The sequence below is a fragment of the Chlorocebus sabaeus genome, chromosome 25 (assembly GCF_047675955.1).
Source record: "Chlorocebus sabaeus isolate Y175 chromosome 25, mChlSab1.0.hap1, whole genome shotgun sequence".
NCBI lineage: Eukaryota > Metazoa > Chordata > Mammalia > Primates > Cercopithecidae > Chlorocebus > Chlorocebus sabaeus.
Genome location: NC_132928.1, coordinates 16,529,516 through 16,557,417, shown reverse-complemented (window position 1 = coordinate 16,557,417; position 27,902 = coordinate 16,529,516). Strand labels below are relative to the sequence as shown.

The 27,902-nt window shown below is 38.2% G+C and overlaps 2 protein-coding genes across 7 annotated transcripts in view; one reads left to right on the top strand and one right to left on the bottom strand.

The window, feature by feature from the left end:
* Positions 1-3,465, top strand: part of VASH2 (vasohibin 2) — a 41,242-nt gene extending 37,777 nt beyond the window's left edge. Inside the window, exon 8 of the mRNA XM_007988480.3 lies at positions 403-3,465. Within this exon, the coding sequence (XP_007986671.1) occupies positions 403-475 (73 nt within the window). The 3' untranslated portion in view covers positions 476-3,465. The remainder of the gene's footprint in view (positions 1-402) is intronic.
* On the bottom strand, positions 559-27,902 carry ANGEL2 (angel homolog 2). Of its 6 annotated transcripts, none has more exons than XM_007988485.3 (9): positions 27,646-27,900; positions 25,143-25,468; positions 19,941-20,197; positions 18,866-18,935; positions 16,685-17,106; positions 12,416-12,542; positions 11,944-12,001; positions 8,771-8,934; positions 559-1,943 (listed from the first exon to the last, which is right to left on the bottom strand). In XM_007988485.3, the coding sequence occupies exons 1-9, from the start codon at positions 27,702-27,704 to the stop codon at positions 1,906-1,908; spliced, it is 1,521 nt and encodes a 506-aa protein (XP_007986676.3). In that variant the 5' UTR covers positions 27,705-27,900; the 3' UTR covers positions 559-1,905. The 6 variants fall into 6 exon arrangements, with proteins under 6 accessions (XP_007986676.3, XP_007986672.3, XP_007986673.3 ...); XM_007988481.3 differs by lacking the exon at positions 559-1,943 and adding an exon at positions 4,073-7,051 and having other exon boundaries at positions 27,646-27,902; XM_007988482.3 differs by lacking the exons at positions 559-1,943; positions 27,646-27,900 and adding exons at positions 4,073-7,051; positions 27,477-27,545.

Below are 27,902 nucleotides of genomic sequence, written 5' to 3'. Positions count from 1 at the left end.
ATACACTAGGAAGCCAATGTTTCAAGGAGAATTCGACTCCGATTGTTGGCTCTACTGTAGCGTATGTGACTTTTAGATCCTTGCAAGGTTCAAGGGTATTGGGTTTCAAAAGTTTTAGTGTGACCAAATTCAGGCTTAAAGCTGCAAAAGCTCATTCAACACTCTGAAAACTCTCTTGAACTCTACACTGAAAGTCTGTTAAAATGTTCCTTAAAACCTTTAGAGGTGGACTTAAGAACAAGAAGTAGAGTTGTGAGCTAAGACTGGCAGGTTGGGGGAATGGGAGGATGAGACAAGTATCAGAAGGATTAGGAAAACCGAATAGAGGCCCTTGAAAATGCTCAGTTATCTTTCTTTGTCCCATCCCCTCTCCTCCACCATATTTCTGTCTTTTACCCTTAGGCCTGCACTGCCTGAAAAGAAGGTGGCTGATCTAAGCACTCTGAATGAAGTGGGCTATCAAATCCGAATTTAGCCAAGCCATACCGGCCAGCAAGAGGGTTTCTGTGGTGCTTCTCTCTGCACTTTACCCAGCATCTTCAGGAGGAACTGCAACTATTTATTAAGAACTTATGAATTTTATTTTTAAGGATTCACCTGGAAATAGAATCTGAGTGGGTGGTAACCATTAGCTTTAAAAAATTCACTAAGAGGCACCATGAAAATGCTGAAGTAATAAACCCCACTGGGGTTGGACTATGTCCCTCACTCAAGATCTTAAGGATAACAACCATAACTGTAGTTTTATATTTTTCCATTTACCTACTTTCTTTCACTTGCTTTGAACATTATGCCTCACCAATAGTAAATGTTCATGAAATAATCTCTTGAACTTTTGGTATAGTAAGGTAACTCAAACAGTATTACTGTCTTTTTCAGCAATAACAGAAAGCAAAACTGGGTGGGTTTTTTTTAAGCAGTTAATATTACCTCAGCATTTTGACATCAGATATGCAAACTTAATGGCGTTTTGTTTTTTTATATTCTATTTATATTCTTTCCCCAGTATTTCCCATGGGGATCTCCACAAGCTTGAAGTTTTTTCCTGGTGCACACAAGTGATGAGATTTAAGGTATTATATGCAAGTGTTTTACTAAAAAGCACTGAAATTCTTCTGGCAATACAAGAACCATTTTCAGGATCTTGGAGTTACTTCCTTCTTAATCTTTCTTAAAGCATTCACTGATGTTTTTTCAAAATGAAACAAAAATATCACATTGAGAAGCTAGTCTATGTTCTGTCACTAACATTTAAACTTTGCAGACTCTAGCAAAAAGCACAAGAGATCATGTACTATTATACAAATTTAGCAGTACTGGATTACCTCTGGACACTAACACACTCAGGCAAAGAAACCAGGAGTGATCATCAGGTCTTCAGAACCAAAAAACCTTTCTATTCACATTTCATCTGATTTTTAAACTGAAGCAGGCTTTGATTCTTCTGAAAGACGCAAAGAATCAAACTAAGGGAGGACTCACTGTTGTTAAAGATGTGTTCTGATGTCTTATATTAAGACCAAATGTGACATAATGTGATTATCTTCCAGTACTTTGCTTTTACGTACCATTTCATGACATTTTAGGAATGAGTATTGGAAAATGTAACGAATTAGAAAAGCAGCACTTTTTTTTTTAATGGCGAAGTCTTGGGTCCAGTGTTACACCTTATGGTGTGATTCAGTCCCTAAGCACGGAATGAATGTCTGGCCTGCATATGGTAGTTACAGTGTAACCTCTGGCTGCAGACCACAGAGGACAACCCTAACAGCATAGTCTTGTATGGTATAAATATCAAGAGTACAGCTTCGATTTCATTTGCTTTATCTTAGTAACAATGCCAACTCAGGAGACCAGACGGCCGATTTCAGTGAAGTCTGGTAGTCAACAGATGTTATTTCAGTCTCAGTGCATGTCTTCTGGCTTTCTTTGACTGAAGGTGTCTATAGGAAGGAAGTTAAAAAAAATATCCTCATTGAGATTCTTTACCAATTCTTTACAAGATTTCTGGGGGTGACAGGGAAAGCAAAAGGACTTCATCCTTTAGCTATGTGCACAAGAGCTTACTTTACCCTAAAAATCAGTATTATTAATGAAAAGTACTGTTTTCTTAAAAAAAGAAGTCTCATGTCCTGTAGATGAATAAGACCAAGTATACATCTCCATTAGATTAAAATGTAGCACAGGGTTAAAAATTCTCAGTTTAATCTCTTTAAGAACAGTATTATCAGAGTTTAAAATGAGTTATCTCTGTCTATCTTCACACAGCAAACCCATTGCAGCCTCTTGGTCACATGTATTCAGATGTTTGAAATAGTGAATCATTTCATTTTCATTCTAAAACAATACTGACTTAAACATATACCTTCTGTTTGTCAATCTGAAACTTGCTTACATCTAATAAGTACACCTTTTATAACACTGCATCCATTCTAAGAGTTGGAATTTATTTCTGCCCAAGTATTAAGTACTGTTACATCTAAAATACAGAATGTCAAATGGTTGCATAGCTTGTTTCCCACAACAAGGAGGAAAAGAATAGGAATACAAACTCTGTAATATGCTGATATAGAAGCCTTAGAACTGCCAACTGGCTTGATGGTTCAATTAGTAAGCTAATTTCTCCCACACCCGCTCCCACCCCAAAGCAAGGTTTAGTCACACAAACATGAAAGTACATTTAAAATGCCCTTAGTTGTCATCCTACTTTTATTGCCTATGGAATATGCTAATTTCTAAAAAAAAAAAAATGGGAAATGCACCAAACCCCTAAATTCTAGTGCAATAATTTAATAAAAACAAACAAACAAACATGTTTTGTGCACCCCCCTCCCAAAGTTGATTTTAAGACTGGCTAGAATTCAAAATATAAAAAATAAAACTGAAGTGATTTGAAATCGATTTTAAAAAGTTCTTAGTGCAAGAGAAATTTTATGTTTAAGCCATCATGGCAATATATGCAAAGTTTAAATGAATGACAGAAATCTTGATTTTAGACTGTATGTTGTGCTGTTTTGAGTACACTTTATTTCAGAAAGTGATATTTAGTATTTTCTATACACTCTGAAATCATGAGCATTTCACTTTTTCTAAGTCAATTATTTCATAAGGATTTTATTAATAGATATTGGTAAATAGAACTTTGGAAATCTTAATTCAGAATTCTTACTATACCTGAGGCTTTTGTAAGCTATAGTTTTATGTACAACCTTGTACAGTTTTTTTGACATACAATTCAGAACTTTGTTTATTCTCTTGGACTTTGTTCTGGCCAATACATTTTTTTTAAATCTTTAAGAAGAACTGTGATTGTTTTAGTGGGTATTTTTCTAAGTAAATGAAAACTTGTATAATGGTATTTTAGAGAATGCCAGATAAGTGCATGTTTCGAGTTAATGTTTTTCTCATCACCTGTATGTTTCTAACACAGCATGGGACTTTAATAAAACCATCCTGGAAACTTAACCATTGTTTTTCTTCTAAATATGTAAGTTGCAGCTGGGCTCAGCGGCTCAAGCCTGTAATGCCAGCACTATGGAGGCCGAGGTGGGTGAATCACCTGAGGTCAGGAGTTCGAGACCAGCCTGACCAACATGGTGAAACCCCGTCTCTACTAAAAATACAAAAAATTAGCCAGGCATGGTGGCGGGCACCTGTAATCCCAAGTATTTGGGAGGCTGAGGCAGGAGAATCGCTTGAACCTGGGAGGCGGAGGTTGCAGTGAGCTGAGATCCTGCCGACGCACTCCAACCCGGGCAACAGTGCAAGACTCAGTCTCAAAAAAAAAAAGAAAAAAAGAAAAAAAAGTAACATGGTGTGATTTTTTTTGGTCATCGTATTATATAGTTATTCTAGTGAACCTGTTTATCATTCTTTCACCCTTCTTTCACAATCTGCAGACTCTATATTAAAAACTACTCTATTACTCTATTTTGACACATCTCAATTCACTCATCTTTTAGCACCACCCTAAGTAAAAATGGCTGAAAAGAGCAATGAAATAGTTTAGTAAAGGCAACAGGACAGCTTATACATCTCAGTATACCTACCACAAAACCTTCAGGCACAGAAGTATGAGTATAATAGTTTATTACATAACTTACAGGTACAAAGTGCAAATGACTTGACGCCTCTCTTTCCCCAATCCCTTGAACTCTCTGGATCTCAAACTTTCTTTAGGAAAGCAAATGGTTAAAAGCAGACAGTAACCGAATTACAAATAAAGACAAGATTTCAAACATGCATATTATCTTGATAGCAAAATGTACAGTAAAACCAAAATTTCATTACTCCACAGTTTACCTTTCCATTTAAAACTTGTATAGTATAACACTTGAGACTGAGAGATTTGGTTTCAGGCATTAACCAGATTTAATTGCTTTTGGCAGGTAAGTAGAGGCTCCAGCAGAGTTACTAACTATTCTCGTCAACAAAAGTAAAGACAAGTGGATAATTATTTTTAGTGGAGCTTTAAAAACCTGTGAGAAGCTCACATTGACTTTTTGGCCTCCAGTCTACAAAATAATACTTCATTTGATAAGCTAAAGTAGGGAGCAATTTTATGGATTAACTCTATCAAAGTGAAGCACATGAAAAATGGGCCAGAATATATTAATCAGGATATAAAAAATTTTCACAGAGGTTTTCAGGGATGTTCGTTTGTTAACAATGACCTATATGTAATAATGTTATTTGTTAATAAATTCACACAAGGCAGTAATTAACTAATGAATTTTCATTTTTCTTTCCCCCAATACTAAAAAGGGGTAATTATACTATCACTATAATTTGATAATGTCTGTATCTGCTAATTAGGGCACATAATATTCTGCAAACTACTACTATAAAATGTGGGAAATCTTGGAACTATAGTTAATACTGCAATTAAAATTCCCCCAAAGGCCAGGAGTGGTGGTTCATGCCTGTACTCACAGCACTTTGGGAGCCTGAGGCAGGTGGATCACCCCTGAGGTCAGGAGTTCGAGACCAGCCTGGCCAACATGGTGAAACTCCATCTCTACTAAAAATACAAAAATTAGCTGGTCGTGGTGGTGCACACCTGTAATCCCAGCTACTTGGGAGGCTGAGGCAGGAGAATTGCTTGAACCCAGGAGGCGGAGGTTGCAGTGAGCCAAGATCGCGCCACTGCACTCCAGTTTGGGTGACAGCGTGAGATGCCGTCTAAAAAACAAAAAGCCCCCCAAAGTGAGAAATTAAATATTTAAACATATTCAATTACAAATTTTACTAGATAAATCTTATAATCCACATGTCTTCTTTGAGGTTTTCATCTGTTTTTTTTAAAAAATAATTATAGCAAATGCTTTAGTACAAAGACTTAGTCCAAGACTATTATTATTTTCCAATTTAAGGTGAAGCATTCTATTAGTAAAACTCACTGTAAAAACATTTATAATTCAGTGTAAAATTACTACTTAGTAAAAATGTATGTAATTCCTTGTTCCTACTGTCTACAAAAAAGGAAATTTCCACTTTTTATGTTTTAAAATCAATTCAAACACTTGTATATAGGATTTATTAAACCTACTCATAACCACTTCATAGAAAGTGTCAGCACCATCTCACACTGGTGCATCACTGTAAAAGAAAACATTTAAAAAACAAAACCACTAAAACCAACAGTTTAATGACTATTTACAGAGTATTAGGACTCCAAGTTAATATCTTCCCACTAGAGTTTTACAGGCTTCCTCGTATTTCTGAGGCATAACAAAAACAATTTTATAGCTGCCATTTTGTTCCAAAGACAAATTTCCTAATAAATTTCTACAGAACTGGTTCAGTAAAATAAAATCTCTCCCCTAACCCAGAGATCTTAAAACTGAATTTTTTAAAAATGCTGCCAGCTGCAGTGGTTCATGCCTGTAATCCCAGCACTTTGAGAGGCTGAGTTGGGAAGATCACCTGAGCTCGGGAGTTTGAGACCAGCCTAACCAACATGGAGAAACCCCGTCTCTACTAAAAATACAAAATAAGCCGGGAGTGGTGGCGCATGCCTGTAATCCCAGCTACTCGGGAGGCTGAGGCAGGAGAATCTCTTGAGCCCAGGAGGCACAGGTTGCAGTGAGCAGAGATCGCACCATTGCACTCCAGCATGGACAACAAGAGTGAAACTCCATCTCAAAAAAATAATAATAATAAATTAAAAATAAATAAATAAAAATGCTAGGGAAACAAAGGTATATCCCCAGTCTCTGCCTCTATTAAGCCCACCTCTGTCTGTTCCAGGGTGAAAGAGTGAGCTTTACATGTTATGCTGACTTACATTTCCCAAAACATTTCCCCAACACGATGCAGGCATATTACATGGCTCAGGACAGTAATATGATGGATTAAGCATTCTGTACAACTTAAAAAGCATTATCAAACCCCTCCAAAAACAAACTAAACAATGGCTGGTTGGATACCTGTGAATGACCCAAGGATTTCTAAGATAAACTATTTAGAACTCAATAGAGGGGTCTCCTAATGAAATCAAGCCTTCTGGAAAGAAACCGCTTATAGTTTGCAAGAACTCAAAGATATTCTGGATCCACTACAGAGCTCACCAAAATTTATGAAATGTAATTTTTTACAAGCAAAGGAAGATGCATTATATTTTAAAATCACTGTCAATTTTACTAGGATTTAGAATACAAAACCTTTACATCTCTTTTACAATAAAGAGTATTTAGATCTCACTTGTCAGAAAAATATTTTTCATTATTAAAAAAATTGTTATAAAGTTGTTTCTTCTGATACAGAGTTTCAAAGCATCTAACATAACCTCCTCAGAAACTCCACAGTGCAAAAATAAACAACATGCATACACTTAAGAACTTTACATTCTTTGAAAAACAATACAAATTGGAAAGAAAATTAGTATGTGATCAAAGGAGTCAGAGCTCAAGTCTGAACTTTGCCAATAAAGGCAGATGATCTGAAGAGTTATTTTCATTTGGAAGTCCATTAACAGTCCATAAGTCTTGTTCTGTAAGAAGTGACAGTCTAGCTAGAAGTTTCAAGCCACCAACCAAAGCAACTTCAGCTCCTAAAGAAGCACATACATATTTAGTAAAACTGTCAACAAGTTATTGTAAATTAATCATAGAAGTCTTTTCTCCAAACACATATAGAACTTGAGGCCCCTCCAGAAGACTAAAAACTATGAAACAGTTTTTAGAATATTTAAGTTTTATTGAGTTATAACCTAATTGTAATTACCAAACACACAGCAGTTTGAGATATTGTTTCTATTTCCAGCTCTGTAACTGTAAGCAATCTTTAGAATATAAATCAAATACTTAAGAATGTTAAGAGTAATTTGTGATTCACAACTACATAAGAAACTCATCCAGCAACCATTCTGTAGTAGCATAAAGCCAGAGATACCGGGCCACAGCCCTGCAGAAGTTTATAAGGTGAATGGAGAATAAATTAGTATAACTTAGTACCGAGTCAGCACCCACAGAAGTAAAGTAAAAGATGACACGCTCTTATCGTTAAGAAATTTGAAATGCTGATCGGTAACACTCTCCCGCCACCTAGTGAACTTCTGTCAGCATGACAACTATGAAAACCTTACTATAAATTTCAAAGCAGCAGGCATATTTTGTAGAGTAGATCTAGTGGCAGGGGTAAGTCATCTCCTGAGTGTTACTAATAAGGTTATTCCCAGAAGAAAGGAGGGGGGAACAAACAGAGGGGAAAAGGGTAAAGAACAAGAAGCATTAAAAAAAAAAATGGAAGAGAAAAAAAATGAAAAAAATCAGAAAAGAAAAAGCTGCCCACATTCTAAACTTTTCTTAATGATATTTTTGTACTTCCAGTAATCTTAAACTGCATTTTCTTCTCCACTTTAAATCCTTTGGCTAATGTTTAAAACCTGATTTTCTTTGAGGCGCACAAAGAAAACTTTTATCACTTTCACTTTTTGAAAACACCTAGTAATAATATAGACTTTTCTGACCGAATGTGGAGGCTCATGCCCATAATCCAAGCCACTTTGGGAGGCTGAGATGGCCGGGATGCTTGAACCCAGGAGTTCAAGACCAGCCTGGGCAACATGGTGAAACCCTGTCTCTACAAAAATTACAAAAATTAGGCAGGCATGGTGGCTCGTACCTGTAGTCTTAGCTACTCGGGAAGCTGAGGTGGGAAGGTCACTTAAACCCAGAAGGCAGAGGCTGCAGTGAGCTGAGAATCACGCCACTGCACTCTAGCCTGGGTAACAGAGTGAGACTTTGTCTCAAAAAAAAAAAAAAAAAAAAGTGTATATATATATGTACTTTTCCTCTTCAGAAAAATCCAATATTCCAGAGTCAACATGACAGCATAAGCTGTGTTGCTGGCAGTGTAACTATGGTCCTCCAATGAAGGCAGCATGCCTCCGTAAAATTTAAGCACAAAACTATGATGACCATTAACAACATACTCAGTTCCTGTCACAGGAAAAACAGTAAATTTATGGCAAGTAAAAAGAAAGGGCAATATGAAAGACCTATAACTCAGAGGCTGACTGGAACTGGACGGTAGGACTGATAATGTAATTCTTGGGTAATAATTTGCTTGGATGTGTTTTATTGCCTCCCTCATATGCAAGTAATCAACTGATTTATTCAAATATATTACCAATCTGTCTATTTCAAAATATTTTTACCTTCTAGATCTAGAACTTCAACTGTATGTTTAGACAGCTTTCTTAACTTTAACCTTGAGGTTTTAGCTACTGTGCTCTCTAGCAGAATTTAAGATTACATGCATTCCTTACCTGGGTGCCCAGCAACATCTTCCTTTTCTGCAGAGTAGAAAATATAATCCACAGTTATGGCACTTCGGGAATGGCAAGTGGTCACTTCTGGAATTCCAGTGTCAGGAAAGTAATGTGAATAAACAGATGACAAGCTGAAATGGTGCTGTAAATTTGAAGATAATCTAAATAGAAAAGAAGAAGTGTTTAGTATTCAAGTTTTTTGTAACTTCAAGAATTCTTCCTATCTGAAGTTCTTTCATTTAATTTCTAGACTAAGACCAGACATCAGGACAAGCTTTATTTAAATAGACCATATCATAATTTAGTATTAATTTACTTATGCAGTGATATCTAAAACCCATCAATAAAGCCATCATAAATGTGGCTTAAAAAAAAGCTTTATAATTTACATACTAATGTGTTCATTATTTATAACGTGTGAATGCCTCCACTTACTAAAGAACATGTATTCTAAAACAACGTAGAAGTTTCATTGTGTTTTTAAGAAAGAGAATCAAGGGGGTCTTCAGGAACACTATTTGGAATCCCCTAGACTTCTGATGACAGAGAGGCCATATTCTAATTTTTCTTGCTATGACGTATGAGATAATTTTGTACTGCATCTTAAAACAGCTTCTCTAATGGTTTATTACATTTGCCCCATGCACAAATATAATGCATGTGATGTTATGAGTAAAAGGTTTAAAGATAATTTTCTAGTGATACTTTATGAATCATAAGGATCTTTTACGCCTTGAAGGAAAATAAAATATTGAAAAACTTATCCAACAAACATTTACCAAACACTTTCTAAGTTCTAGGTACTATCTCAGGTGCTGAGAATATGTAGATGAAGATGTTTCCCTTGCTTTTAAAATGTTCATCTGTCAGGAACAAAGGTAAATCCTTAAAAATGCCCTCTAAGTTTTAGCAACTTTTTATATGTAAGGATTTATAATATTAAACACAAATAGGGCCGGGTGTGGTGGCTCACACCTATAATCCCAGCACTTTGGGAAGCCAAGGCAGGAAGACTGCTTGAGCTCAGGAGCTCAAGGCCAGCCTGCGCAACACAGTGAGACCTCCTCTCTACAAAAGAAAAAAAAACTAAGAAAATTAGCTGCACATGGTGGCCCATGCCTGTGGTCTCAGCTACTTGGGAGACTAACGTAGGAGAATTGCTTGAGCCCAGGAGGTGGAGGCTGCAGTGAGCCAAGATCATATCACTGCACTCTAGCCTGGATGACAGTGAGACTGACTCTCAAATAAAAATAATAAATAAAAATAGGTCTTCTGCAAACTGTTATTTTACTATCAATTTTTCAGTTTATAGATATAAGCTATGCATTTATACACTCTGTATTTATATATAGATACTAAAAAGTATCTTTTTTTTTTTTTATGAGACAGAGTCTTGCTCTGTCACCCAGGCTGGAGTGCAGTGACGCGATCTCAGCTCACTGCAACCTCCGCCTCCCAGGTTCGCACCATTCTCCTGCCTCAGCTTCCCGAGTAGCTGGGACTACAGGCGCCCGTCACCACGCCCAGCTAATTTTTGTATTTTCAGTAGAGATGCGGTTTCACCATGTTAGCCAGGATGGTCTCAATCTCCTGACCTCATGATCCGCCTGCCTCGGCCTCCCAAAATGCTAGGATTAAAGGTATGAGCCACTGCGCCCGGCCTCTTTTTTTCTTTTAATTTTTAGATAGACACCAAGGGCAAGTAAAGTATCTGTTTTATTTTTTAATATTATTATTGTTATTATTTTGAGACGGAGTCTTGCGTTGTCACCCAGGCTGGAATGCAGTGGCGCGATCTTGGCTCACTGCAACCTCCACCCCTCTGGTTCAAGCAATTCTCTGCCTCAGCCTCCCTGGGATTACAGGTGCCTGCCACCTCGCCCGGCTAATTTTTTGTATTTTTAGTGGAGATGGGGTTTCACCATCTTGGCATTACTGCTCTTGAACTCCTGACCTTGTGATCCACCCGTCTCAGCCTCCCAAAGTGCTGGGATTACAGGTATGAGCCACCGCGCCCAGCCAGAATGTTTTATTTTTTTCTTTTTTTTTAAATAGAGGCAGGGTCTCACTGTCTTGCCCAGGCTGGTCTCAAACTGCTGGGCTCAAGCAATCCTCCCGCCCTGGCCTCCCAAAGTGTTGAGGTTACAGGCGTGAGCCAACACGCCCAGCCAGTATCTTTTTTCATATCCTATATTGTTATAAAAAGATTTAAGGATTACTCAAAACTAAGTACTTGTTAGATTAGCCTCCTTATTAATCTTATTCAAAGAAGTTTTTACTCTATTGAAAGGTTTAATCATTAATTTTTAAATATTCATTTAAAATTTTTTTTAAAAACTTGCTTCCATTCTTACTAGTTCTTATTTATGTAGTAATATTTTCTCAAAACAAGGTATACAAAATAAAGATTGAGAGGCAGATAAAATGAATTTGTTCCTAAACTTAAATGTTAAAACAAAAACCTATAAAGTAGCCACAATATAAAACAAGCAAGATATTTCAAGAATCTCCCCAAGATTTAAGTCTCTGTCCTGTTTTATTAACATGTATCCATTTCTCAACCATAGCCCCAAATATTCCTATTTCTTTAATGAAGAATCCCAGCATCTTTACCCCTCTGACAATCTTTTCCTACAGTTCAAGAGATAAATTTAAATGATCATCTTTTCAACTGGCATATTCATTTTTGGATGAATTCTCTTATAGACGGTTTTGAGATTTAGTAAATCAAAGACAACTAAAGATCCTCTTGATATCTGAGAGATATGTTTCTGTGATCTTGACCTTTGTTTAAGTATGTGAATTTCAAAGAGTACTTGAGCTGGTCCAGGTCCACAAACAAGCTGTTTCCCTTCCTAATACTACCTAGGCACTTAACTATGTTTCAAACATTGTGCTTTATATGCTTTGTCTCATCTAATCCTCACAACAACCCCAACTACAGACAAAGAAACTGAACCTCAGAGATGTTAAGTTTCTTGCTTAAAATTATTCAGTTAAAATACAGCAGAGTCAGGACTGGAACTCAGGCCTATTTGACTTAAGGGCTGGCACTCTTCACCAGCACGGAATATTATCACGTTAATTTTTTTATCCAAGTGATTTTTGAGAAATGAGTTTTTTATTCAACTAAAGTTAGCAAATGTCTCCTTTTACTTTCCAGAACTCACTTTTCAGCTGTCACTAGGACCTCTGTTTGCTTCAGTTGTGTTTGTGTCAGATCACTGTCTGTAAGAATAGAGGAAAATATATTAATTTTATTAATATAGTTTTGTTCTAGTTTGCCTTAATACCATCATCTTACTCCAGAAACAATATTTAAGACTTATCTAGGTTAGAAAGATGCCTAGTTACATGTTTCATTCTGGAATCTATATATTTTGATGGCCTCCAGAATTTGGAAAAATAAAAAAATGCAAACAATTCCAAAGCAACATGCAAGTAAATCATGCACAGATAATTCTGGAAGTTCAACTTTAAAAAGGTAAATTTAGAGGTCTTAAGAAAAAGAATCAATAACTATATATTTATATATATGAATATTCATCCCTGGGATTTTATCTTTTTAAAAACTTAAGTTTTATGTCTTCAAAGGGAACATGATTACCCAGCAGACTGCCAAAATGTATTACAAACACTTACCTGTCTTTTCTACTTTTGGTACCTGCTGTACCTCATACACACAGTTCTGTGAGATACCTAGGTTTGGGGGCCAAATTGGAATAGATAAAATTCTTTGTCCCCGTGAAGACTGTTCCTGGCCAGATACCTAAACAAAATTTCAACAGGTATCTTAAGTGAAAATATTTTAAATAGTTTATGAATTGAAAAGTTTATGTCTTAAATAAAAGGTAATCCAAAAGTGGTAAATTATTACCCTTTATTCATTATATTAAGTGATTCTTTGGCCTTATAAAATCTTCTTTTCTTCAAATACAATTCAGAAAGCACTTATCATTTACATAAAAATGACAATCTTTTTCCCATACATGTTTGTCTTTAATTTGGACATACAAATGATCAATCGCTTTGGACTAATACTACTCATCCTTTTTTACTACCAGCAATATAGTTCCTATTGTATCAAATACAGGCATGCTCAGAGATACCGCAGGTTTGGTTCCAGGCCACCACAATAAAGTGCGTATCTCAATAAAGCAAGTCACATAATTTTTTCAGTTTCCCAGTGCATATAAATTGTGTTTATACTATACTGTAGTTTATTAAGTGTGCAATAGCATTATGCCTAAGAAAATACATACCTTAATTTAAAAATACTTTATTGTTAAAATATCCTAACAATCATCTGAGCCTTCAGTGAGTCATCATCTTTTTACGGGTGGAGGGTCTTTCCTAGATAATAATGGCTGCTGGCTGATCAGGGTGATGGTTGCTTAAGGTTGGGGTTGGCTGTGGCAATTTCTTAAAAATAAGACAACAGTGAAATTTGCTGCAGCCACTGATGCTTCCTTTCATAAAAGATTTTTCTGTAGCACGTGATGCTGTTTGACAGCACTTTATCCATGGTAGAACTTTTTTCAAAATTGGAAACTTTGCCAATGTTTTATCAACTAAATTTTACATTTAAAATCCTTTGTTGTCATTTCAGCAATGTTCACAGCATCTTCACCAGGAATAGATTGCATCTCAAGAAAATACTCTGCTCATCTATAAGAAGCAACTTCTCATCTATTTAAGTTTTATCATGAGATTTAAACAATTCAGTTAATTCTTCAGGCTCCACTTCTAATTCTAGTAATTCTAGTTCTCTTGCTACTTCCACCACATCTACAGTTACTTCCTCCACTGAAGTCTTTAACCCCTCCAAGTCATTCATGGGGGTTGGAATCTACTTCTACCAAACTCCTTTTAATGGTTATATTTTGACTTCCTCCCATGAATCATGAATGTTCTGAATAGCATTTAGGCTGCTGAATCCTTTCCAGGTTTTCAATTTACTTTCCCCAGATCCATCAGAGAAATCACTTCTATGGCAGCTATAGCCTATGAAATGTATTTCTTAAATAAGGAGACCCGTAGATACAAAATTACTCCTTGATTCCGGCTGCAGAATGGATGCCGTGTTAGCAGGCATGAAACAACACTCATTTCCTTGTACATCTTCATCAGAGCTCTTGGGTGACCAGGTGCCTTGTGAATGAACAGTAATCTTTGGAAAGGAATCTGTTTTTCTGAGTAGTGGTCTCGGCAGTGTGCTTAAAATATTCTATGCCATAAACAGATGCACTGTCATCCCCAAGCTTTGTTTTTCCATTGATAGAGCAGAGGTAGAGTGGATTTAGCATAATTTTTAAGTGCCCTAGGATTTTCAGAATGGTCGACGAACGCTGATTTTAAATAACAAACTACATTAGCTCCTAACGAAAGAGTCAGCCTGTCCTTTGAAACCAGGCACTGACTTCTTCTTTCTAGCTATGAAAAGTCCTACATGGCATCTTCTTGCAACAGAAAGTGGTTTCATCCACATTAAAAATCTATTGGCCGGGTGCGGTGGCTCACACCTGTAATCCCAACACTTTGAGGGACTGAGGCAGGAGGACTGCTTGAGCCCAGGAGTTCGAGACCAGCCTGGGCAACATGGTGAAACCCCATCTCTACCAATAAATATTAAAAAATGAGCCCGGCATGGAGGCATGCACCTGTAATCCCAGCTACTTGGGAGGCTGAAGCAGAATTGCTTGAACCCAAGAGGTGGAGGTTGCAGTGAACTGAGATTGTGTCACTGCACTCCAGCCTGGGCAATAGCGTGAGACTCTGTCTCCAAAAAAAAAAAAAAAATCTATTTTTTAGTGTAGCCACCTTCATCAACGATCTTAGCTAGATCTTCTGGATAACCTACTGTAGCTTCTACATCAGCAGCACTTGTTGCTTTACCTGCACTTTTATGTTATGGAGATGGCTTCATTCCTTAAACCTCACAAATTAAACTCTGTTAACTTCCAGCTTCTCTTCTGCAGCCTCCTTCTCTCTCTCAGCCTTCATAAAATTGAAGAGACTTAGTGCCTTGCTCAGGCTTAGGCTTTGATTCAAGGGAATGCTGTGGCTGGTTTGATCTTCTATCCAGACCACTCAAGCTTTCTCCGTATCAGCAATAAGGCTGTTTTGTTTTCTTATTATGCCTTCATACACTGGAGTAGCACTTCTAATTTCCTTCAAGAACTTTTCCTTTGCATTCACAACTTCGCTGTTTGGTGCAAGAGGCCTAGCTTTTGGCCTCTCAGCTTTAAAAATGCCTTCCTTGCTAAGCTTAATCAATTCTAGCTTTTGATTCAAAGTGAGACATGTGAGTCTTCCTCTTACTTGAACACTTAGAGAGTGCTGCAGGGCTATTACTTGGCCTAGTTTCAATATTGTTGTGCTTCAGGGAATATAGAGGCCCAAGTAGAGGGAGAGAGATGATTAGTGGACCAGTCAAAACACACTTATCGATTAAGTTCATCATTTTATATGGGTACAGTTCATAACACCCAAAACCATTATAATAGTAATATCGAAGATCACTAATCTGGGATCAACATAACAGATGTAATAATAATGAAAATGTTTGAGTAATGCAAGAGTTACCAAAATGTGGCAGAGACAGAAATTGAGCACATGCTGTTGGAAAAATGGCACCGATAGAGCTGTTTAAGGCAGGGTTGCTACAAAACTTCAATTTTGTAAAATGCAGCATGGTTGAAGCTCAATAAAGCAAAGCACAATAAAATGAGGTATACCTGTACTAACAGAGATTAACTTTTATAAAATTTTAAACTATCTGGGCACGGTGGCTCATGCCTGTAATCCCAGCACTTTGGGAGGCTGAGGTGAACCTCCAGATCACCTGAGGTTGGGAGTTCGAGACCATCCTGGCTAACACTGTGAAACCCCGTCTCTACTAAAAATACAAAAAATTAGCCAGGTGTGGTGGCGTACGCCTGTAGTCCCAGCTACTCGGGAGGCTGAGGCAGCAGAATTGCTTGAAACTGGGAGGCGGAGGTTGCAGTGAGCCAAGATCACACCTTTGCACTCCAGCCTGGCAAAAGAGCAACACTCCATCCATGTCAAAAAAATAATAATAAATAAATAAATAAATAATTTTAAACTATCACTGAAAATTCTAGTGGTGGAGAGCTTATTTTGGTAAATATACTGAAGATCAAATGATCTAAAGTAAGGAAAGGAAAGCACAATAAAAATAATTACATGAGCTAAATTGTGCGAAGCTAAAGAAAATATTTATTATTATACAAGGGAAACTTATATAATAAATGTTGAATTACTATTTTGCCCACATCCAGCTTTCCAAATTCTATCCTGCCACCTTGTGTTACTTATTTGTGAAATATCCATGTCTGTCAATACTTTTTTTTTTTTTTGCTGCCTGTTAATTCCTCCAAGCAGTATGTTGCCACAGACAGATGAAAGAGATGAAAATCAACCAAATGAAAATAATTATTAGACATGGCTGGGCACAGTGGCTCATGCTTGTAATCTCAGCACTTTGGAAGGCCGAAGCGGGTGGATCATGAGGTAAGGAGTTCGAGACCAGCCTGGTCAACAAGCTGAAACCCTGTCTCTACTAAAAATACAAAAATTAGCCAGGTGTGGTGGTGCACACCTGTAATCCCAGCTACTTAGCAGGCTGAGACAGGAGAATCACTTGAACCCGGGAGGTGGAACTTGGCAGTGCGCTGAGATCATGACACTGCACTCCAGCCTCCAGCCTGGGTGACAGAGGGAGACTCCATCTCAAAAAAAAAAAAATAAGAAGTCATGGAAAATCAGTTTGATAAAGTGAGGGTACTGGATCATCCAAGGTTTTTAAACAGCTATGTAATGACTATCTTCACATTATCATGAGCAGAGCAACTATGTCCACTTCCTACTAACAATGGAGCAAGCACTTACCTTTCCTATGGGAAGTCCTTCATAATTCAATTTTCCTTCCTTTATAAAACTATATAGTGGAGAACCAGGAACAGAATTAAAGTCACCACACATAACAATAGGGCAGAAACTGCCATCTTTCTGGTGGGCAACACTGGAAATCTCTGCCAGTAGCATTGCCAATTGGGTCAGCTTAATATCACCTCGCCTTGGATTATACAACAGATGGGTATTTGCTACACAGATCGCAGGAGAGGCAGCACATGCAATTTTGGGCTGCAAGAGTAAAACTAATCCAACATTGTCTCTGTCCAACAGAGAAATATCAGGGCGGAAGAATTCCACTGGGTTCACTGACAAGAGTGAAAATTTGGAATGTTTGAAGCAAATAGCACAGCCATCAGGTTTCCTTCCTGTCCGCATCTTATATTCACAGTGATAACCTATAAGAAACAAATGAATTTAAAACAAATGACTGCTTTTGTATATTTGTCAAAACACAGCTCACCTGATACTTCTGAACAATGTTTACCAAACTGTATTCTGCAAAACATTAGTAATGTAGGATGTCAATAAACATTGGAATAAAAAACATTTGACACTGGGTCTATTAGTAATGTAGGATGTCAATAAACATTGGAATAAAAAACGTTTGACACTGGGTCCAACAGGCCTCTTTATATGCAGACTTCAGCCCTTGATATGCTAATGTGTATTATCAGTCTCCCATTGCCATCCTAGTAAAACTTGGTCATGGCAATAACAGTAAAGCCTTTCAATAATCTATTCTCACACTCTCTCCACCCTATATTCCTGATCTTTCTGCTTATAATTCCTTCCCCATCACTTCATTCCAACCTCACTGGCCTCCTCACTTGCCTTAACACACTCCAACCTCAGGGCCTTTCCCTTGCTATTTCTGTTGCCTAGAATGTTCTAGGCATAGCTTATTCCTTCACCTTCAAATATTTGTTCAAATGTCACCTTGTCTGATCATTTTGTTTAAAACTGAAACCTCTCCCATTCCACTTTCCTGCTTTCCTCCAGAAAACTATCATTACTTAATATGCTATTTACTTATTTATTTGGTTAGCCTTTCTCCACTAGAAGGTACACTCCAGATGAGGGAGAATTTTTTACATCTTTTTTGCCCAGTGCTATATCCTCACCCCCTAGAACAGTGCATGGTATATAGTAGACACTCAAAAAAAAAAAATTGCTGAATGAAGGACGGGCGCGGTGGCTCACGCCTATAATCCCAGCACTTTGGGAGGCCAAGGCAGGCGGATCACGAGGTCATGAGATCAAGGCCATCCTGGCTAACACGGTGAAACCCTGTTTCTACTAAAAAACACAAAAAATTGGCTGGGCGTGGTGGCGGGCGCCTGCAGTCCCAGCGACTAGGGAGGTTGAGGCAGGAGAACGGCATGAACCTGGGAGGTGGAGCTTGCAGTGAGCCAAGATTGCATCACTACACTCCAGCCTAGGCAACAGAGAGAGAGAGAGTCTGTCTCAAAAAAAAAAAAAAAAAATTTTTTGCTAAATTAATGAATGCAAAGCTGGCACATTTCTCAAGTATGTGGGACCACAGATAACTTGTTTCTAGAAGTGTTTATTTGTCAAACAGGTTTTTGGCATCTATCCATTAGGTAGACACTGGTAGGCACTGGTATTATAATGATGAAAGAGACAAAATGGTCCCTGACCTCATGGAGCTCAGAATCTAATAGGTCTAGAGGTGGACTGAACAACTCCTAGGAAAGGGAGTTACTAAGAGATTCTTACACATCTTTCTGTTTGAATTAAAATTATACTCCAACACAAAAGTTTCCAGAGAGTACCTCAACCTTTTCCTGACTCTTTGAAATCAATTTTTTTAAATTAAGATTTTTAGCCAAAATATGCCACACATCTTTGTTAGCAAGTTATATCTTAACAACACATGAATTTTCAAAAGTAAATTTGGCTAAGATAAAAGTTCCATTGCCTTGTCTCTATAAAAAAAATTAAATAATTAGCCGGGCATGGTGGCACACATCTCTAGTCTCATCTACTCAGGAAGCTGAGATGAGAGGATTACTTGAGCCCAGGAGGCTGAGGCTGTAGTGAGCCATGATTGTGCCACTGCACTCCAGCTTGGGCGACAGACTGAGACCCTGTCTCAAAAAAGAAAAAAAAAAAAAAAAAAGAGTTACACTGTACCCAGTGATTCCAAACTTGGCCTGATCTCTGCTCCATAATGATCTTCTTGAACTTCTTGCAAACAAAGTACCTTGGAAGAAAAAAATAGCTTGAATTAGAACACAGAGATGCAAATATGAATTTCCTGGTGCTTTTATCTTAAAATATCTAAAAGCTGGCTTCTAAAATTCCACACCTGATAATAATTGAAATAAAAGACATCCTTTTTTCTTGTTATAGATCTACCAAATTAATGTTTCCGAATTTTGATCAATCTCAAAACTCTGGCCCTCAATCACATGGAGCTCCCTTAGTACTCAAAATTATTATATTCAAAAGGAAATATTCTTAGCTTACATGTCAGGATATTTTTTCGGGTTTTACGTGTCCATTGGTACTATCTTTCAGGTCTTAAGAGGCTGATTTCTTTGAATGCTATCAGGTAGGTGACATTTTTGCATGAATTACTGAAACTTTAAATCAAAGTTAATATTTACTGAATACTTAATATGCTGCCAGTTTCTGTCTCAAAACTGACCCATACTTAAAAACGTTTTGGATCCTTTTTGAAAAGTTAGATGATTATTCACACCAGCAACCACTAACAAATGCCTCTCTGAAAGTCATACTTTATTAAGACTTACTCCATCATTATTCTTAAACACATTCCTTTCTTACCCCACAAACAAAACGGAGAAAACCATTTAGTTCATAAATGCACAAATGAAACATGTAACCCAACTTTTTCTTTTTCTTTTTTTTTTTTTGAGGCAGAGTTTCACTCTTGTTGCCCAGGCTGGAGTGCAATGGCGCAATGTCAGCTCACCGCAACCTCCACCTCCTGGGTTCGAGTGGTTCTCCTGCCTCAGCCTCCTGAGTAGCTGGGATTACAGGCATGCGCCACCAAGCCTGGCTAATTTTGTATTTTTTAGTAGAGACGGGGTTTCTCCATGTTGGTCAGGCTGGTCTCGAACTACCGACCTCAGGTGATTCGCCTGTCTCAGCCTCCCAAAGTGCTGGGATTACAGGCATGAGCCACTGTGCCCGGCCCCAACTTTTTCTTATGTGAAGAATTTCAATAATATTTTGCACTTACGTCTGCATCAAAGTGTTTAATTTCTTTCAGAATATTGGGAAACCTAAAACTCCAGTGTAATACTGGCCGCCGGCAATGTCTATAAAGGTGAGAGTTATCTTCCAGTAAATCTTGTGAAAGTATATTATAGGACATCACTGAAAAGTCAAACTTGTTCTCACTGTCTTCACATTTGGGATCAACATTTTTGTCTCCTAGGATCTTCGTTTTTTCTTTATCATGGCTACATATATATTCCCAATTCCGCTTTATCACGCCTGTTAAAAATATATTGCACAAATATAAGGAATTAATCAAAAGCAGACCATACAGTTTCCCACATATATGTATTTCTCAGCCTCTTAAAAATTCCCATAAGCAATGAATAGAATGTTTTTCCCTAGGAAGTGGCAACATAGCACTGAATAATCAGAACTGTTATCAAATTGGTAAAAATGTGGTAACACAATATACTGACTGACCAACAGGTTTAAAACAGATTTAAAATAATCTTGCAAGTCATTCTGGAGGCTGAGAATACGTGCTTATAAAGCTAAGACTATACGGAGGTTGTGGTTTCTCACTTCTCTACAGTTAAGAAGTGGCTCTGCCACAGATGTGATTGACACTTTTATAACTATAACAACATATTTGTATGTCAAAGTTGGCTTTTCAATAAGATGATTTTACACTGTATTTTATTCCCTATTAGTGGGATAAGATCATCAAATGATTAACTAAATTCCAGTAGCAACCCTTAGTTCAGAATTCTAGTTTATACATGAAAGAAGCATATATCATGGCAATATATGGAAGAAGTTTTAGTGTTTAAAACACTAAAGTGGAACATGCAAACAAAATAAACAAAAGAAATCTTTTAAATGTACAATAAAGAAAAAGTTAAATATGACATAGCTACAGAATGCTAGTAAATGATGGCTAACCAACAAACCTAGCATGCAACAACTAGAAATGTGTCACAGTTCATATTCTGCAAACACATCATGCATTCTGCAAAAGTGATGAAAAGAGAATTAAAAAAATGAGACTTTGCAATCATAGGCAGTCCCTGACTTAGAAATAACCACGTGTGTGATGTGTGTCTGTGTATTCACCTTTGATCTTGCCTCCTACATCCTTCATTAAAGAGGATGCTCTTATTGCCATGGAAACCATGAAGAGAAACATGGAATTTTTAGAGAATTTATGAGCTCAAAAGAAAGAGAAAACAAAAAATGGGAAGAACATGGGAAAATAGATTTGGAAATGGACTTCTAAGTATGATTAAATAATATAAAAAATTTCAGTCCTAGAATATCTCCCTCTATCCTGCAAAGGTTTTCACTTCACTGGAATACAATGCCTAGAATTCCACCAATCAAAAATTAAATTGAAGTTAAAATATCCTATACACTTATACAGAGGGTGAAAGAAAGACTAAAAGGAAATACACCACTTTTTTTTAAGAGTAGTTATCTCTGAGTGTTAGGACTGTGAAATATTTTTGCAAATCTTCTGCACAATACATTTACAATCAAAATATCAATATGCTATGTAAAAACGCCAATGAAGTAATCATTTTAAAGTATGATTAGGCCGGGAACAGTGGCTCACGCCTGTAATCCCAGCACTTTGGGAGGCTGAGGCGGGTGGATCACCTGAGGTCAGGAGTTCGAGACCAGCCTAGCCAACATGGCGAAACCCTGTCTCTACTAAAAATACAAAAATTAGCCGGGCGTGATGGCTTGCGCCTGTAATCCCAGCTACTCAGGAGGCTGAAGCGGGAGAATCAGTGTAACCCGGGAAGCAGAGGTTGCAGTGAGCCAAGATCACACAATTGCACTCCAGCCTGGGCAACAAGAGTGAGACTCCGTCTCAAAAAAAAAAAAAAAAAAAAGATAGAAAGAAACAAAAGCAAACAAGTCTTCAACTATGAAGAATTTCGCCTAGAGCCTATCCTATGCCCAGGAAAGGAAACTATTCCCTATCATTTACTGAAGATAGGAATCCTACCCCCAATAGCTCAGAACTAAGGCTAATTGTACGGGCTCTGCAGAGCCACTCAGGTTTGTAACAAAACTTCTATAGGGAAAACAGAACTGATTGGCTGGGCACGGTGGCTCACACCTGTAATCCCAGCACTTTGGGAGGCTGAGGAGAGCAGATCACAAGGTCAGCAGAGCGAGACCATCCTAGCTAACACAGTGAAATCCCGTATCCAAAAAAGTACAAAAATTTAGCCGGGTGTGGTGGCAGGCACCTGTAGTCCCAGCTACTTGGGAAGCTGAGGCAGGAGAATGGTGTGAACCCAGGAGGCGGAGCTTGCAGTGAGCCGAGATCGCGTCATTGCACTCCCGCCTGGGCAACAGAGCAAGACTTCCTCTCCAAAAAAAAAAAAAAAAACTGATCATATGTAGAACACAATTCATTCATAAACTGGAGACTGTCTATGATGGTTTTAGCCAAATCAAAGTCTTCTTACGTATACAACATGGAAAGGGTTCTAGTCATGCAAACAATATATAAGCTATCATCATAGATGGAGCACTACCCTGGTGTCACTGCCATATTAAAATATGAAAATTAAGGTCTAAAAACCTTATTCATATTCCTTATAAAACATGTACATGTAATGGCATATAAATGCATTAAGATTTTTATTGTCCTGGTCATTAAAGCTTGTAACCAACTCTTTTTGCAGTTCCATTTTGTAAACAACCAGGACCATTAGATTATCTGGTTAATACAGTGGCTTTCAAACTTCTACAGTTTGTAGAACCCTTCTGCGTTACTTTTCATGTCATGGAACACCAATCCCTGGCATGCTGGGACTGGGGCTGGGATGATGGGGTGAACACACATTTTATACTGACATTTGCTTTTAATAAACTTACAGAAATGTGTTCAAATGTGAGGGTTCCATGGAAGACAATTTGAAAACCACTGATAGAGTGGATAGTCTCTGGCCTTCATATGCTTCACAACATAAATTCACACTACAAAAGCTTATATACCTTCCATATCAGGAGGAACAAGGTGATCACAGCAGAGAAGACAGATGAATCAAAGAAAGTAAGCAATAGGCCTGATCGGGTTTTTAGGGTGCCTAATTACAAAGTCATAATTGTATCACACAAATCCTTCAAATACCACTTTAAAGTGATAGGCAAGTTAGCAATGCTGTTTTCTTGATTGAAAAGTATTAGTGAAATATCGGAAGTCACAAATATGGCTTAACGAAGAGCATTTTCCTTATTCACAACACCTAGGAAGAATGGACATATAGAGAGTCAGGTTGTAATCAAGCTTTATCAGTAGGTAAATGTAATTCCCCATCCATTAAGGGAAAACAACACCATAATTTTCTGAGTACCTACTATGAAGCCAACAGTGTGTTAGGCACTTTGACATACAGTAGTATCTCATTTCATTCAACAGACTTTCAAGTAGGCATTATTTTACATGAAAAAATCAAGGAGCAAAGAGGTTAAGTAAGCTGTCCAAGTTCACATAATTAGTGGTGGGGCAGAAAGGAAAGCAGGGAGTGGTTCCTCAATCAATGCTTATGTAGCTATGCCACAGTTCCATCTGAAAGCACCCTAGATTTATAAGAGGCTAAACAAAAGAGGAGTGTGCTGACCTGATGAACAAATTATATGAGTGAAAAGCAATCTGGTATCATCATACAGCCCTAGATTTACAGATCTTAGGATTGTTTTCAGAAACCTAATTTTAATGCCTCTAAATACACCTTTCATTCATTCAAATATTTCTTGTTTATCTCCTTATGCTGTGGTTAAGTACTACACACAAACAGATTTTCACTTTTGGATAGTTAAGAATTTCTACAAGTGTTTGTTTTTTCTGACTAGGTTCTTTGTAACTGTTTAGCAATAAGTTACACATTTATTTGCATATTAGCTTAGCAAAAGTTGATTGGGACCCGGCTGAAGCCTGTAGACTACTTTCTGATAACAAAACCAGAGGGAACCTGAAGAGCACTAATTCTAGCTTTGACTTCCAGACGAGACTCACCTTGAATGTCTTCCTTTGACAAACTTATATATCAGCTCCCTAAACATTAACACCCACACAGCCTTCTCTCAAATATCTTCAGAGGAATTATCTTCACTGAAAATTATGGTTCAATAAGAAAGACAATTCCAAATCCAAATTCTACCTAGACATCTCATTTATACTTTCAGCAGATGGGGTTGTGGTGGGGGCAAGACTGGCAGCACAGAGGGAGTCTAGTGAATTGTTCAGAGTAGAAAGAATATGAAAAAATAGAAGTAAATTAACACATTTTTAAAAACTGTTTCTCAAAGTGGAGTAAGATGTGGTTCCCCTTCTAAAAGATAATACTTCTGGCAAACTCTCAAGATTTTATCTATGGACCCCAATTTGAGATATACAGATTTAATAAACAAAAATCTTATCCTATAAGATCATGTCTTTCATTTATGGTTGCTTCTATTTATGAGTCCTTTTGTCGTACATAAAAACAGTGGCTTAAAAATGAAAACACTAAAATTTTTTTAGATCTTTAGACTTCTAAGCATATAGCCATCAATTTCTAAGAAGTCTAAGGGCTTTTGTTTCAAAAACATTGGATTTAAAAATTATCCTTAAATAAAACTTACTTTCGTAATCTATTTCTCCTTTATTTGCCAATCTTATTCTATTTGTAGACTCATTTCTATTTTTACAGCCAGAAGTACACAATTAGTTGAAGATAAAAATAAAGACTTCATTTAAGGAAGAATTCATTATTTTCTTTTTTCTTTTCTTTTTTTTTTTTGAGACGGAGTCTTGCTCTGTAGCCCAGGCTGGAGTGCAGTGGCATGATCTCAGCTCACTGCAAGCTCCGCCTCCCGGGTTCACGCCATTCTCCTGCCTCAGCCTCCTGAGTAGCTGGGACTACAGGTGCCCGCCACCTGGCCCTGCTAATTTTTTGTATTTTTAGTAGAGATGGGGTTTCACCGTGGTCTCGATCTCCTGACCTTGTGATCCGCCCACCTCGGCCTCCCAAAGTGCTGGGATTACAGGCGTGAGCCACCGCGCCCGGCCAAGAATTCATTTTTTCCTAACATAAAACTACTGGCTAAAAATCAACACCAAATAACTCTAAAACCTTAGGAGGTTTAAAGGATTAGATATGAAAGTTTCAATTTAGTCTATCACTTGTATCTATTTCTACACCAAGATAAATGTCACCTTTACCTTGGTGTTTTCTTCGTTTTGATGAAGGCTCATCTCCCTCAGCGTTCATGACGTAACTAGAGAGATGAATCAAAGATGTCTGGCTCAGGTTGTCAGGTCTCCAGTTACAGTACTGGAACTGAGTTCTAGACTCAAACAAACAGGGTGGTCTCCAATTTAGTGAAAAATGCCTACTACTGAAGTATGGGTAAGGAGCTTGATAGTAATGTCCAGGCCACCTCATACAACTAGAAATATGTCTGTTCCAGCAACACCTTTGTAGATTCTCCCACGGTGTAGTCCAGTCTCTGCCCAGACTCCTCGAGTGATGGGGAAACATGGGGTATCTAAAAGAAATAAATACACTCCTTGAGGCACCACTTTTTGTTCAGCTATAGTTTACAAAATCTAAGCCTATTTCCTCAAGGGAAGATAATGTCTAATATTTAAAATCTGACTTCTAAATCTGTGAAGGATGAAGGGGAAACCACCCATGATTTACCTATTAGCATCAATATCTCAAGACTCTCGTCCTAAAAAACCATTCATGGTATTCTGAATACTTAACACAGCATGCCTCCCAGGCTCCCAAAACACCACATACCCCTCAAAACGTACATAGTTCAACTGAGAGATGAATCAACTATCAAAATGATATTCAGAGTAGCTTTCAAGCACCTAAAAAACTCAATGAGAAAATAAAATACACAACAAATATTATACTGAAACCGAATAAGGAACTCTTATCACACTACAATCAAAGTAAATCTCTCCTCCCACGTGGAGTGATAACAAGTTTCTGAACAGTTTTTTATACCAAGGGCAGATTTTTCCAAACACCTGTATAAGCTAGGAAAACAAAAGCCTATCCACAACTTCATAAATTCACAAAACTACTTCTCTTACTAATCAACGGGTGGATAACTTATTTTTCCATTCTTTTTTAAGCATGATTCTCCTTGGGGGAATGAAAGACGATGGGGGTTACTTACTAAGAACGCACCAACACTCCAAACCAACAGCTTCAATTTAACCCACCATCCAAAATATCTCCAAAGCGGCGCTAACATTTTTAATAGATAATGTTGCTCTCAGGCTCTCAGGAGACATTTCAGCTTAATAAAGCACCATGTTCCTCTCACTACACTACTTTGGCAAAATGTTAAGATTCTGAGGACTTCTATTCTTTCCTCCAAAATTCTTAACAGCCACATTTCTACCACAGCATCGATAATGTGCACTCCCATCCCTAAGGGAATTTTAAGTTGCATTTACTGTTATTTAACTTTATACGCTGTTATTTTCGTTTTAACAGCATTTACATTTTTATTATATATTTTTACAGTTTAAGTATTCCCTAGCTGTTCTCTAAAATCAACTTAATTGTAAATCTTTAAAGGTATAAAACATGGGTATCTTACACTGCTTTGTGATAACTCTGAAAGCCATAGGAATTTGGGCACATGGTCCACGCATTTTCTATCCTAATAAGCCACTGTACTGAAATACAATACTTGTACTACAACAGTTATTCTCTATATTTGCAGTTATTTATTCAGACTTTTTTTTTCTCTTAAGATGTTAAGCTCCTTCAGGGCCAGAACCGTCTTATTCATTTTAATTCCGTTCTCTTCACAAGTGCCTAGCACAGTGCCTGGCAAACAGCTGGTACTCAGGAAACATTGTTGAACTGAATTACCATCAAGTCCCAGGCCTATGGGAGTTAAAACCAAATCCCCATCACTTATGCAATAATACATGCTGTGTTTCCAAAGCGTGGTGGGTGGTACACGAGTCGGTTTCATAGAGTACACAGTTAAATTACTTGATTGTAATATCTAAATATTTGTTAGTTTATTAGGAAAAAACATAATCGCACATCAAATCCAAGACTGCTGATACTGCTTAGGGCGAAGCTAATGTGGGTCGCACCTACTGAAGTGCTTTTTTAAAAAACTGAGTCAATTTAAAGAAAAATATCCAGTAAATAAAACACGTGGAACAAGAACTTGGCTATAACAGTAAGGGATGACATACAAGTGACTAAAGTTTGAGAGACACTAATACATCAACAAAAATCAAGCCCCTCCTGGGCGTGTGCCACACGCGCGCCTCCAGGGGATCAGGACCGCCGAGACCTACTGCGGAGAGGCGGCCTCCCCGCCGACGCTCGGCTCCCGGGACGGTGCTGCGGAGTGTGGGGAGCAGGCCAGCGCTGCTCTGGAGGCTGCGTGGGGGGAAGCGAGCCAGGGATCCAAAGCCACTGGCGCAAGCCTGGCCAGCGGCCCAGGAACTCCGCGCCAAAACCCCAGACTTCGTTGGCCCAGCGTGCCGGTGGCTGCGCGCCGGGTTTACCTATCCCTCTTCGTCTCTGGAGGCTCGTCCCGGATACACCATCGCCCAGACCCTCTTCCTCTTCCTTCCTCCCCTAGCCCGCCCCGCCCCGGGTTAGTCCCGGACGCCCGCCCGCGCCCTCAGGCCGCCCGCCCCTCTCTCCTCCCTCCAAGTACCCAGCCCTACTGACCGGCCTCTTCCCACCACACAGTGGCCGTAGCCCTTCCTCACGCAGCGCCAGGCTTCCATCTTCGCTCTCCGCGTGCGTCCAGTTCCCAGGCCCCGGGTTCCACCTCAATCTCTATAACCGATGCGGTGGCCTAAAGTACCTAGGGAACCCCATCACTCTAAGTACCGACTCCGGTCCCGGCTGCAAGGCATGCTGGGAGGTGCAGTCTTGCCGCCGGCCGGCCTACTCTCCATCTTGCGCAGTGAGAGTCCCTGAAG

Excerpts from the sequence above, each read along its gene's own strand:
- ANGEL2 (XM_007988481.3), bottom strand. The coding sequence starts at position 27,704 with ATGGAAGCCTGGCGCTGCGTGAGGAAGGGCTACGGCCACTGTGTGGTG. Across the intron at positions 18,936-19,940 it reads TTAAACACTTTGATGCAGAC|GTACTTTGTTTGCAAGAAGT; the intron begins GTAAGTGCAAAA and ends TTTTCTTCCAAG. Across the intron at positions 8,935-11,943 it reads GTCCTAGTGACAGCTGAAAA|ATTATCTTCAAATTTACAGC; the intron begins GTGAGTTCTGGA and ends TTTTCTATTTAG.